The sequence below is a fragment of the Hyla sarda genome, chromosome 2, assembly GCF_029499605.1.
Source record: "Hyla sarda isolate aHylSar1 chromosome 2, aHylSar1.hap1, whole genome shotgun sequence".
NCBI lineage: Eukaryota > Metazoa > Chordata > Amphibia > Anura > Hylidae > Hyla > Hyla sarda.
This window is the reverse complement of record NC_079190.1, coordinates 348,086,553-348,098,686: the sequence shown is the minus strand read 5'-3', so window position 1 is coordinate 348,098,686 and position 12,134 is coordinate 348,086,553. Positions and strand designations below refer to the sequence as shown.

The 12,134-nt window shown below is 42.2% G+C and overlaps 1 protein-coding gene across 3 annotated transcripts in view; it reads right to left on the bottom strand.

The window, feature by feature from the left end:
* Positions 1–12,134, bottom strand: part of LOC130356545 (ras-related protein Rab-44-like) — an 87,827-nt gene that overhangs the window by 63,468 nt on the left and 12,225 nt on the right. For all 3 annotated transcript variants that reach the window (XM_056558231.1, XM_056558233.1, XM_056558232.1), the window contains exon 2: positions 6,743–6,967. In XM_056558231.1, coding sequence (XP_056414206.1) covers positions 6,743–6,946 — 204 coding nt within the window. In that variant the 5' untranslated portion in view covers positions 6,947–6,967. The remainder of the gene's footprint in view (positions 1–6,742; positions 6,968–12,134) is intronic.

Below are 12,134 nucleotides of genomic sequence, written 5' to 3'. Positions count from 1 at the left end.
CCCTCCCCCCCTGTCACATCCCCCCTTCATGTCACATTCCCCTCCCCCCTGTCACATCCCCCCTTCATGTCACATTCCCCTCCCCCCTGTCACATCCCCCCTTCATGTCACATTCCCCTCCCCCCTGTCACATCCCCCCTTCATGTCACATTCTCCTCCCCCCCTGTCACATCCCCCCTTCATGTCACATCCCCCCCCCAGTCACATTCCCCCCCTTGTCACATTCCCCCCCAGTCACATTCCCCCCCAGTCACATTCCCCCCAGTCACATTCCCCCCCAGTCACATTCCCCCCCAGTCACATTCCCCCCCAGTCACATTCCCCCCTGTCACATTCCCCCCTTGTCACATTCCCCCCCTGTCACATTCCCCCCTTGTCACATCCCCCCCTCTGTCACATTCATCCCCCCCCCTTGTCACCTTGTCCTGCAGCAAATACACTAGGTTTGCCGGGCAGATTTCAAACCTAGTGTATTTGCTGCAGAACAAGCCCTTTCCCCTTCAGCCAATCACAGGCTTTACACCACTGCGGCCTGTGATTGGCTGAAAAGTGAAAGGTCCTAGAAGATGAATAGTGAAGAGAGGACACCCCGGACCGCACGGAGGGGAACGGCATCATCAGGGACCGGGACTAGGTGAGCAAAAGTTTTTTTTATTTTACTACTTCTTCCCTTTACACTTAGCTCAGTGTTTTTCTACCAGGGGGCCTCCAGCTGTTGTGAAACTACTACTCCCAGCATGCCCGGACAGCCTTTGGCTGTTCGGGCATGCTGAGAGTTGTAGTTTTGCAACAGCTGGAGGCCCCCTGGTAGGGAAACACTGACTTTTAGTATTTTTCTTTACCTGCTCTGGCCGGCCCCCGCAACGGGAGCCGACCAGAGCAGATAATCGCATGTTTTCCCGGGGGGCCGCATCGCTATATCGCATTGCTTTTGCGATATATCGTGCAGCCCGGCCGGGAACTCTGCAATTCTACCCCGAGCGTGACTCGGGGTTACCGATCCTGGCAGGGAAAATTAACCCCGAGTCACGCTCGGGAATACCGCTCTGGAGGTTAACTCCCAAAAGTGTAAAAAAAATATATTTTATATACATATTTGGTATTGCCACGTGCGTAAATATCAGAACTATTAAAATAAAATGTTAATGATACCGTACGGTGAACGGTGTGAACATAAAAAAAAAGTCCAAAATAACTGCTTTTTTATAACATTTTATTCCAAAAAATTTTTATAAAAAATGTATAAAAGTTTTATATAAGCAAATATGGTACCAATAAAAAGTACAGATCACGGTGCAAAAAATGAGCCCCATACTGCCGATTATACAGAAAAATGAAAAAGTTATAGGTCTTCAAATTAGGGGGATTTTATACTTACTAATTTGGTTAACCCCTTAAGGACCGGGGGGTTTTCCGTTTTTGCATTTTCGTTTTTTACTCCTTGCCTTTAAAAAATCATAACTCTTTAAATTTTGCACCTAAAAATCCATATGATGGCTTATTTTTTGCGCCACCAATTCTACTTTGTAATGCGTCAGTCATTTTGCCAAAAAATCTACAGTGAAACAGGAAAAAAAAATCATTGTGCGACAAAATTGAAAAAAAACCGCTGTTTTGTAAATTTTGGGGGCTTCCGTTTCTACGTAGTACATTTTTCGGTAAAAATGACACCTGATATTTATTCTGTAGGTCCATACGATTAAAATGATACCCTACTTATATAGGTTTGATTTTGTCGGACTTCTGGAAAAAATCATAACTACATGCAGGAAAATTAATACGTTTAAAATTGTCATCTTCTGACCCCTATAACTTTTTTATTTTTCCGTGTATGGGGCGGTATGAGGGCTCATTTTTTGCGTCGTGATCTGAAGTTTTTAACGGTACCATTTTTGCATTGATAAGACTTATTGATCGCTTTTTATTAATTTTTAAATGACATAAAAAGTGACCAAAAATGCACTATTTTGGACTTTGGAATTTTTTTGCGCGCACGCCATTGACCAAGCGGTTTAATTAATGATATATTTTTATAATTCGGACATTTCCACACGCGGTGATACCATATATGTTTATTTTTATTTTTATTTACACTGTGTTTTTTTTATTGGAAAAGGGGGGTGATTCAAACTTTTAATAGGGGAGGAGTTAAATGATCTTTATTCACTTTTTTTTTTCACTTTTTTTTTGCAGTGTTATAGGTCCCATAGGGACCTATAACACTGCACACACTGATCTTCATCATTGATCACTGGTTTCTCATAAGAAACCAGTGATCAACGATTCTGCCGCATGACTGCTCATGCCTGGATCTCAGGCACTGAGCAGTCATTCGGCGATCAGACAGCCATTCGGCTATCCCGAACAGCCCGACTGAGCTAGCCGGGAACTTTCACTTTCACTTTTAGCCGCGCGGCTCAGCTCTGAGCGCGCGGCTAAAGGGTTAATAGCGCGCGGCGCCGCGATCGGCGCTGCGCGCTATTAGAGGCGGGTCCCGGCTTCACTATGACGCTGGGCCTGCCGTGAAATTACTGTGTAACCCCGCGTTATATCAGAAGAGCAGGACCAAGGACGTACCGGTACGTCCTTGGTCCTTAAGGGGTTAAACAGTTTGTGATTTTTTTTAAGTGCAAGAGTAATAGAAAAGTACATTATCATGGTTATTTTTTCAATCATATTGACCCAAAGAATAAACAACACATGTTATTTTTACCGTAAATTGTACGGCGTGAAAACTAAACCTTCCAAAATTAGCTAAATTGCGGCTTTTCTTTTTAATTTCCCCACAAAAATTGTATTTTTTTGTTGCGCCATACATTTTATGGTAAAGTGAGTGATGGCACTACAACGGACAACTGGTCGCGCAAAAAACAAGCCCTCATACTAGTCTGTGGATGAAAATGTAAAAGAGTTATGATTTTTTGAAGGCGAGGAGGAAAAAAACGAAAAAAGGAAAAAATAAAATTGTCTGAGTCCTTAAGGCCCAAATGGGCTGAGTTCTTAAGGGGTTAATGTACCTGGGGGTGGAGCGGAGGGAGGGGTTAGAATAGTTAATAGGGATAGGCTTTATAGGAAAAATAAACATACACCATTGAATTGCATGTTGACTAATGCCAGAAGTCTGACCAATAAAACTGACGAACTTGAGTTGATAATGTTGAGAATTATGACATAGTGGGTATAACAGAGACTTGGTTGGACGATAGCAGTGACTGTGCGGTCAACATACAGGGTTATAGTCTATTCAGGAAGGATCGGACAATACAGAAAGGGGGAGGAGTTTATCTTTATGTAAAGTCCAGTCTGAAGGCCGCACTGCAGGAGGATATCCGGGAGGGAAACGATAATGTGCAGTCATTATGGGTAGAAATATATGGAGATAAAAATATAAAAATTCTGATAGGGGTTTGCTATAAGCCACCAAACATAATGGAAGAGGCAGAAGATCAATTACTGAGGCAAATAAACAAGGCAGCAAATCAGAATGAGGTGATAATAATGGGGGACTTAAACTATTCTGATATAAACTGTGAGACAAGTGAATCTCATAAAGGAAACAGGTTTCTGACTGTAGCTAAAGACAATTATCTGTCCCAAATGGTGCAGGGCCCGACCAGAGGGGGTGCCCTACTAGACTTAATATTAACCAACAGACCTGACAGAGTAACATATGTGCAGGTAGAAGGATACCTAGGGAATAGTGATCATAATATAATACATTATAACTTGTTCTGCAATAAGGCAACCTCGCAAGCAGCACAGTTACAAGCAGGACTCCAACAGCCAGCACCCCAGCATCGAGCAGGATCTGAACCTGGGAATTGTAAAGTGGACCTGAGGAAGGCATTAGTGTATGCCGAAATGCGTTGTCCCCACATGCCCCAATAAATGTATTGTCCTGTGCTGCTTTCAAACAGCTAAAGATATTTCCATGAAACTTGGTACACATGTTACTAATATGTCAACAACAAACATAGGATAGATAAATTAACCCTTACCCACCCACATTTGCGACGGTCAGGTTTTTGTTTAAAGTCCCATGCAAGTCTATGGAAAATGTATGTTTCAGCATAACTTTCAAATGGCTGGAGATATTTTGATGAAATTTAGTACACATGTTACTTTTATGTCAAATGAAAATAAATTATAGTTAAATTAACCCTAACCTACCCCCTTAGGATGGGGTTTTTGTCTTAAGTCCCATGCAAGTATATAGGACTTCCAGTATCTTTCTCCAAGCTCTGCTCTGCATCTCCTGGTGAGTGCGTCAGTCCAGCCACACCCCATTTCACAAAGCCACACCCCCATTTAAGCCACGTCCCTTTTATTTTCTACCCTTTTTGTGTATTGGTCCGGCTTGCAAGTCATGCCCACTTCCACAAAACCACGCCTCCTTCTATTTTCACCCTACAATCTTTTCATCAAAGCTCAGTCCCACCTGAAGACAGGATATGAGGGCAGGATATTGGGACAAGATATGAGGTTGGGATATGAGGACAGGATTTGAGGTCAGGATATAAGGTCGGGATGTGAGGATTGGATATTAGATCAGGATATGAAGATGTGATAGGAGGACAGGATATGAAGACGAAATATGAGTTCCGGATATGAGGTCGGGATAAGAGGTCGGGATATGAGGACTGGATATGAGGATGGCATATGAGGACGGGATATGAGCACGGGATATGAGGTCGAGATATGAGGACAAGTACTTCCTCCTATGTTGCTTTCCTCCCGCACAAGGATTAAGTAGGAAAATCCGGGCAACGCCGGGTACTCAGCTAGTCTCTCTCTCTCTCTCTCTCTCTCTCTCTCTCTATCTCTCTCTCTCTCTCTCTCTCTCTCTCTCTATATATATATATATATATATATATATAACTCAATGTATGTGCGGATGTATGTGTATATGTTCCAGCCTCACTTCCAAAACGGCTAAAGAAATTTTCATGAAACTTGTTACACATGTAACTAATATGTCAACAGCAAACATAGGCTAGATAAATTAACCCTTACCAACACCCATTTGCGACGGTCAGGGTTTTTGTTTAAAGTCCCATGCAAGTCTATGGGAAACGTATGTTCCAGCATAACCTCCAAATGGCTGGAGATATTTTGATGAAACTTAGTACACATGCTACTTTTATGTAAAATAAAAATATATGATAGTTAAATTAACCCTAACCTACCCCTTACGTGAAGGATGGGTTTTTTGTCTTAAGTCTTACAAAATGCAAGTATATAGGACTTCCAGTACCTTACTCCAAGCTCTGCTCTGCATCTCCTAGTGAGTGCATCAGTCTGGTCACATACCGCCCACATGCTACAACCCATTTCAAAGGTCACACCCACCATTTAAGCCACACTCCTTTTTATTTTCTACCCTTTTTGTGCATTGGTCCGGCTTGCAAGTTATGCCTACTTCCACAAAACCTCGCCTCCTTCTAATTTCACCCTACAATCTCTTCATCACAGCTCAGCCCCACCTGAAGATGGGATATGAGGATGAGGGCAGGAGATGAGGACAGGATATGAGGTCAGGATGTGAGGACAGGATATGAGGACGGGATATGAGGTCGGGATATGAGGACGGGATATGAGGATGTGATGTGAGGTAGAGATATGAAGTCGGGATATGAGGTCAGGATATGAGTATTGGATATAAGGTCGGGATATGAGGACGGGATATGAGGACCGGGTATGAGAGCGGGAGATAAGGATGAGATATGAGGTTGGCATATAATGACAGGATATGAGGATGGGATATGAGGTCAGGATATGAGTACTGGAAATGAGGACAGAATATGAGTGTAACACTCATGTTTCAGAAGACAGGAACTCCGGTGGATGTAGAACCACTGGACCTGTGTGGCAGATAACTCGGACTGTACCAGGGAGCAGAGTCTAAGGTGCCGCTGGTTTTCACCAGAGCCCGACGCAAAGTGGGATGGACTTACTGCAGCAGGTGGCACCCAGGCCGCTACCCCTGGCACGGCTTAACCACACAGGCGGCTTAGAAGATGCAAGGCACAGGAAGGATAAGGCAGCTCGTAGTCAGGATAGCAGAAGGTCAAGGCAGGCGGCAAAGTAGCATAGTCAGGACGTAGCAGGAGGTCAGTAGGCAGGTGGCAGAGGAGCAAGGTCAAGTCACAGAGCAAAGGATCAGATACACGGTAAGGCAACTCTCAGGAATGCTTTCTCTCAGGCACAAGACAACAAAGATCCAGCAGGGAAGTGAGGCGAGTGAAGGAATTTATCAATGAGCCACAGGTGAATTACACTTATGAGCGCACTGGACGTTTAAATATTGAAGCTCGGGTGCATGCGCCGGAGCAGAGAGGCTGGGGCAGGAGAAGCATCAGGTTAGTGAAGGACTGGGGCTCGCATGCGGGCGCGTCCCGCAATGCGAGTGCCAGCCCCGCCGGCAGCAGCAAGTAATGGGGCCATGCACTCACGGCCAGCTTGTGCAGCCGGAGCGCATAACGTAACAACGAGGATTGGATATGAGGACGGCATATATAGTCGGGATATGAGGTCAGGATATGAAGACGGGTTATGAGGATGGGATATGAGAACTGGATATGAGGATGTTTAAACAAAATGCAACAAACTGAATGTACAGGCCCTATTGTGGTGCAACCTCTGGTTTCTTCTCTTTTTGTTACATGCTTTAAGTGCTTTACCATTTTTATACATATGTAATACAAATGTCTGTAATATAGTCATAGGTGGAAATAGTACTTACCTCCATGTCCTGTCTTGTAATAAATAAATTGGTATCTGTGCCATCAGTTGACAAAAGTTGTTGGATTTTTTCTGTCATTTCATTAAAAATAAAATCTTCACTTTTTGGACTGGTCTGAGCCTCCACCTCAGCAGCACCCTCTTGTTTCATCAAGATCCTTCTTGATGAGCCCATCTTTCTTCCCTTTTGCTTTTTTCGATCCATGTTTGTAAGATGTTCATACACCTATTTGTTAAACAAAAAATAGTAAGAAAGCTGGATTAATAACTTTGCAGAGCCCATTGAAGACATTGAAAAAAAAAAATTCTCACATCCCATCTTTTAGCTGACTGAAGAGGAAACAGTCCTTAATCAGTTTCTGCTCCCCTTTTCATTGTTTAACCCCTTAAGGACACAGACCATTTTTAGGACCACAGGTTATTTCATTTTTGCACTTTCATATTTTCCACCTCACCTTCTAAAAATCTGAACGCTTTCAATTTTGCACCTACAGACCCATATGAGGGGTTATTTTTTGCACTACCAATTTTATTTTGTAATAAAATCAATAATTTCCCCACCAAATTTATGGCAAAGCCAGGAAAAAAATATTTGTGGGGCAAAATTGGAAAATAAACAACCCATTTTGTACATATTGGGGGTTTCTGATTCTACGTAGTGCACTTTTCGGTAAAAATGACACCGTATCTTTATTCTGTAGGTCCATACGATTACAAGGATACCTAATTTATATTGGTTTTATTTTACTACTTAAAAAAATTATAACTACATGCACCAAAATTAGTATGTGTAAAATAGTATGTGTATAACTTTTATATCTTTCCATATACAGGGATGTATGAGGGCTAATTTTTTGCACCATGATCTGAAGTTTTTATCGGTACCATTTTTTTTTTTATGGAACTTTTTTATCGATTGTTATACATTTTTTTAGGGTATACAAAGTGACCAAAAAGACGCAATTTTGGAATTTGGATTTTTTTTTACGTGTACGCTATTGACGGTTTGTGCGGTTTAATTGGCATTATATTTTTATAGTTCAGACATTAATGCACACGCCGATACCACATATGTTTATTTTTCTTTTTGTTTACTTTTTTTTTTTTTTATTGGAAAAGGGGGGGGGGGGTGATTCAAACTTTTATTACTGAAGGGGTTAAAGGGTTAAATGCCATTATCAGTATTGGTCACAGCATCTGAGGGGGTTAAATCCGGACATCAGCACGATCGTTGATGTCTGCCATGACCGGACTCCTGCGCTCCTGGGCTTGCTTCATAGTCACGGTGGGACTCAGGACATACAGGTACATCCTGGTGCGGTAAGTACCAGGCACCCAGGGCGTGCCTGTACACCCTGCATCCTTTACAGGTAATAAAATCTATTTTAGTGTGCCTGAAAAAAAAAATTTCAAGGAGATGGAATTGCTCACTAATCAGCGGATGTGCTTAGTGTCAGCCCCCAAAGAATCAGACATTGATAGCCAAGTCAAGTTATGTGCCCTTCATTATGCAATGTGTTCCCCCTGTGCCCCTTCATCGTGATATGAGATACCTTGTCCCCTTGCTGTCTTGCCCTTTCAGCACAGTAAACAGCGAGATGGCAGAGAATAATACCATGCACCTCTCTCAGCATCTTCTGATCAAATACTGTAGTGTTTAATGGGTAAATAAACTTTACACCTTTTTCACTGAATAGATTGCCAAATTTTTATTTGACACTGAAGTTTATAATATAATATTGGGATGAATCATGGCAGTATCCAGCTTCTAACATTTACAATATAATAAAGTGTATAGACTAATTAGTTGCAGACAGAGCAGGGATGATGGGTAATGTCTGTCCTATGTCTTCTCTTGGCCCAGCCAATCCTGCTATGTGCTAGGATGGGTTGCATCTGTGGTAACGTGACAGCAGCCATGTTGAATAAAGTATTCATTGAGTTTGGGGCTTCACACTTGTGCTCGTGATTACGACAATACATACATACCTGTATGGAAGATATTACACTAAACAAAGCGGTCAGATTTGTGCCCAGGAGGGTACGCCTTTAGTGGGCATACCTTGTAATGGATGAATTGAAAAAAGGGGAGGGTTGGGAGGGTCCGCAAAACATCATGTACGCCCACCAGTAGGTGCATGGGCATTATATACCCCCACCCCCTTCCTTAACCCCCCGCCTAGACATGAAGGGGCGGAAAATACTCATGCCCCTCACACAAATACAGCCTGATAGGCTTACACTTGTGTTCACGGCTTCACACTTGTGCTCGTGATTACAACAATACATACATACCTGTATGGAAGATGTTACACTAAACAAAGTGATCAGATTTGTGACCACAACCGCGATGGAGGGCACGCTTTTAGTGGGCAAAAAGTGAACCTAGTAGGAAATAACAGAATTCATAATTATGCAACCAATACCACAACCCTCACACAAAACCCAATTTTAGCCTCAAGTTTGAGACAGAAAATAGAGGATCTGCGAACTAGCTGGCCTAGTAATCGATGCCTGGTACTGAAGAGCTGTGGTAGTCATTCCCACTCTGTGATAAATGAGCCGGCACTGAAACAAGATCAAACTGACATACAAGCAAATAAATATTTCTTTGCAACCACCTGTGTGTCATGAAATTATTACTCTGAAACGTGTCTGTAACAATAACTACGCAGTGTATCCTCCTGCAGAAGTGGCAGTTATGAAGTTATGTTATTGCTCTGAATACGTGACAGTAACAATAACTGCGCAGTGTATCCCCCTGCAGACATGGTAGGTATAACGGGTATACAACCACCTATGTGTTGTGATGTTTTTGCTTTGAAAACGTGTCAGTAACAACTGTGCATTGCATCCCCCTGCAGACGTGGCAGGTATGAAAGGTATACAACCGCCTATGTGTTGTGACATTGTTGCGCTGAAGACATGTCAGATGCAACAACTGCGCAGTGCATCCCCCTGCAGAGGTGGCAGGTATGAAGGGTATACAACCGCCTATGTGTCGTGATGTTGTTGCTCTGAAGACATGTCAGTAATAACAACTGTACAGTGCATCCCCCTGCAGATGTGGCTGGTATGAAGGGTATAAAACAGCCTATAAGTCGTGATGTTGTTGCTCTGAAGACGTGTCAGTAACAACAACTGTGCAGTGCATCCCCCTGCAGACGTGGCAGGTATGAAGGGGATAGAACCGCCTATGTGCCGTGATGTTGTTACTCTGAAGACGTCTCAGTGACAACAATTGTGCAGTGTATCCCTCTGCAGACATGGCAGGTATAACAGGTAAACAACCACCTATGTGTCATGAAACTGCTTAAATGTCATGTTGATATTCTAAAGATGAGCAAATAACAGTAAGCACAAAGATCGTGCTCCTACAGCCATGACGAGTACCATGATATTCACAACTACTAATGTAGTGTAGATCATTGGAAAAAGTTGTAAGGTAGATGCTGAGTGTAACTGCGAAGTTGATCCAAATGCTGACAAATATTTCAAAATGTTTATCACATACGTGGGATGACAGCCGTAGTGTAATCTAACCTATGATGTTATGAACCGAACAATAATATGCATGTAAATTTAACATCAGTGAATGGTCATGTATGCCCGACTGATATAGCTAAAGTGTTACGTGTGCCACACAGTGTAAATGAACACAAAATTATGTAAATGCTCCCAATATGGCAGCATAAATCCTATAAATGTATTCCTGGAATAAATGCTATGTGATTTATGTACCGTAAACACTATGAGCCTATGATTAGCATGGATGCTATGAGCATATGTACCTTGTAACGCAATGAGCACATGTACTGATAAACGTGAAAGTGCCGTGAACTATATCTAGCAAGTATGCCGTATAAAGAATATGAGCAAATATCATATAAGCTATGATTGCATGTACAGAATACTACAGTACTATAAGTGCATGCACAGTACAAAACTATAAGCCTGTGCTCCGTAAATGCTATGAGTATGTGTACCATATGAATGATATGAATGTATGCACAGCACAGATGCCGAACACTGTATGCTGAATACTATGGCGTATACACTGCACAAATGCCACGGGCGCACATACAGCACAAACACTCTGGGTGTATAAAACTCAAATGCCACGAGTGCCCATGCAGCCAATGGATGCACAGCGAGAGCATATGACAAGTGTAAATACCATAAGTGTATAAACAGTATGAAGGCTCATGGGCATAAGAACCACAATCAATGCCATGAGCGTATGAGCAGTATAAATGTGATGAGCGAATGAAATAATGTAAGCACCATTAGCGCGTTAACAATATGAATGTCAAAAGCGTCAGAACAGTATCAATGCCAGGAGCGCAAGAAACAGCAACAATGCCATGAGCGTATGAAACAGCATCAATGCCATGAGCATATGAAACAGCGTCAACCCCATAAGCGTATGAAACCGAATCCATGCCATGAGCGTATGAAACAGCATCACTGCCAAGAGCATAAGAAATAGCATCAATGCAATGCCTGGAAGAAACAGTATCAATGTCATGAGCATATGAAACATTATAAAAGCCATGAGCATATGGACAGTATAAATGTCAGTATAAATGTCATGAGCGTATAAACAATACGAACGCCATGAGCATATGGGCAGGATGAATGCCTTGAGCGTATGAACAGTATAAACTTAATGAGCGCATGACAGTATAGAAGCCGTGAGCCTATAAAACAGCATCAAGCCATGAATGTGTGAAAAGTATAAATACAATGGCCCTTATTTACTAAGAGTGGAGTGTAGGTTTCTTTGTTGGTTTTAATTCCCTACAATTTATTTTCCACGGTATTTACTAAGATTTCCCTACATTTTGCACTTTTCCCTACACTTTGCTTTTTTTTACAAGTCCTCTATAGGGCTTTTCCTCAGCTCAAATCCACCACATTTCATGTGGAAATCTTAGTAAATATGTTGGATTTTTGTGAAAATTTCGGGAACACGCCCCTTTAAGGAGACCACGTCCCCTTTCCCACCGGCACGACCCTTTTTCTGGTTTTCTTATCAAAATGGAGAGTTAGTCAGGGTTTTTTCAATTCCGGCGCAAATTCTGGCCCATGATCTGGCGCAGACATCATTTCTGGCGCAATGCAACAGAATCTGGCATGCAACCCGACAAAACATGTCAGGTTTGAAATAGTAAATGAGGACCAATGAGCGTATACCAGTGTGAATAATCATGAGTGAACAGTATGAATGCCATGAGCGTATGAACAGTATGAAACTTATGAGCGTATAACAGCATAAATACTATGCGCGGATGAAACAGCATGGATGCAATGAACATGTGAACAGTATAAATACTATGAGTGATTGAACAGTATGAAATGCCATGAGCGTATGAAAAGTATGAATACTATGA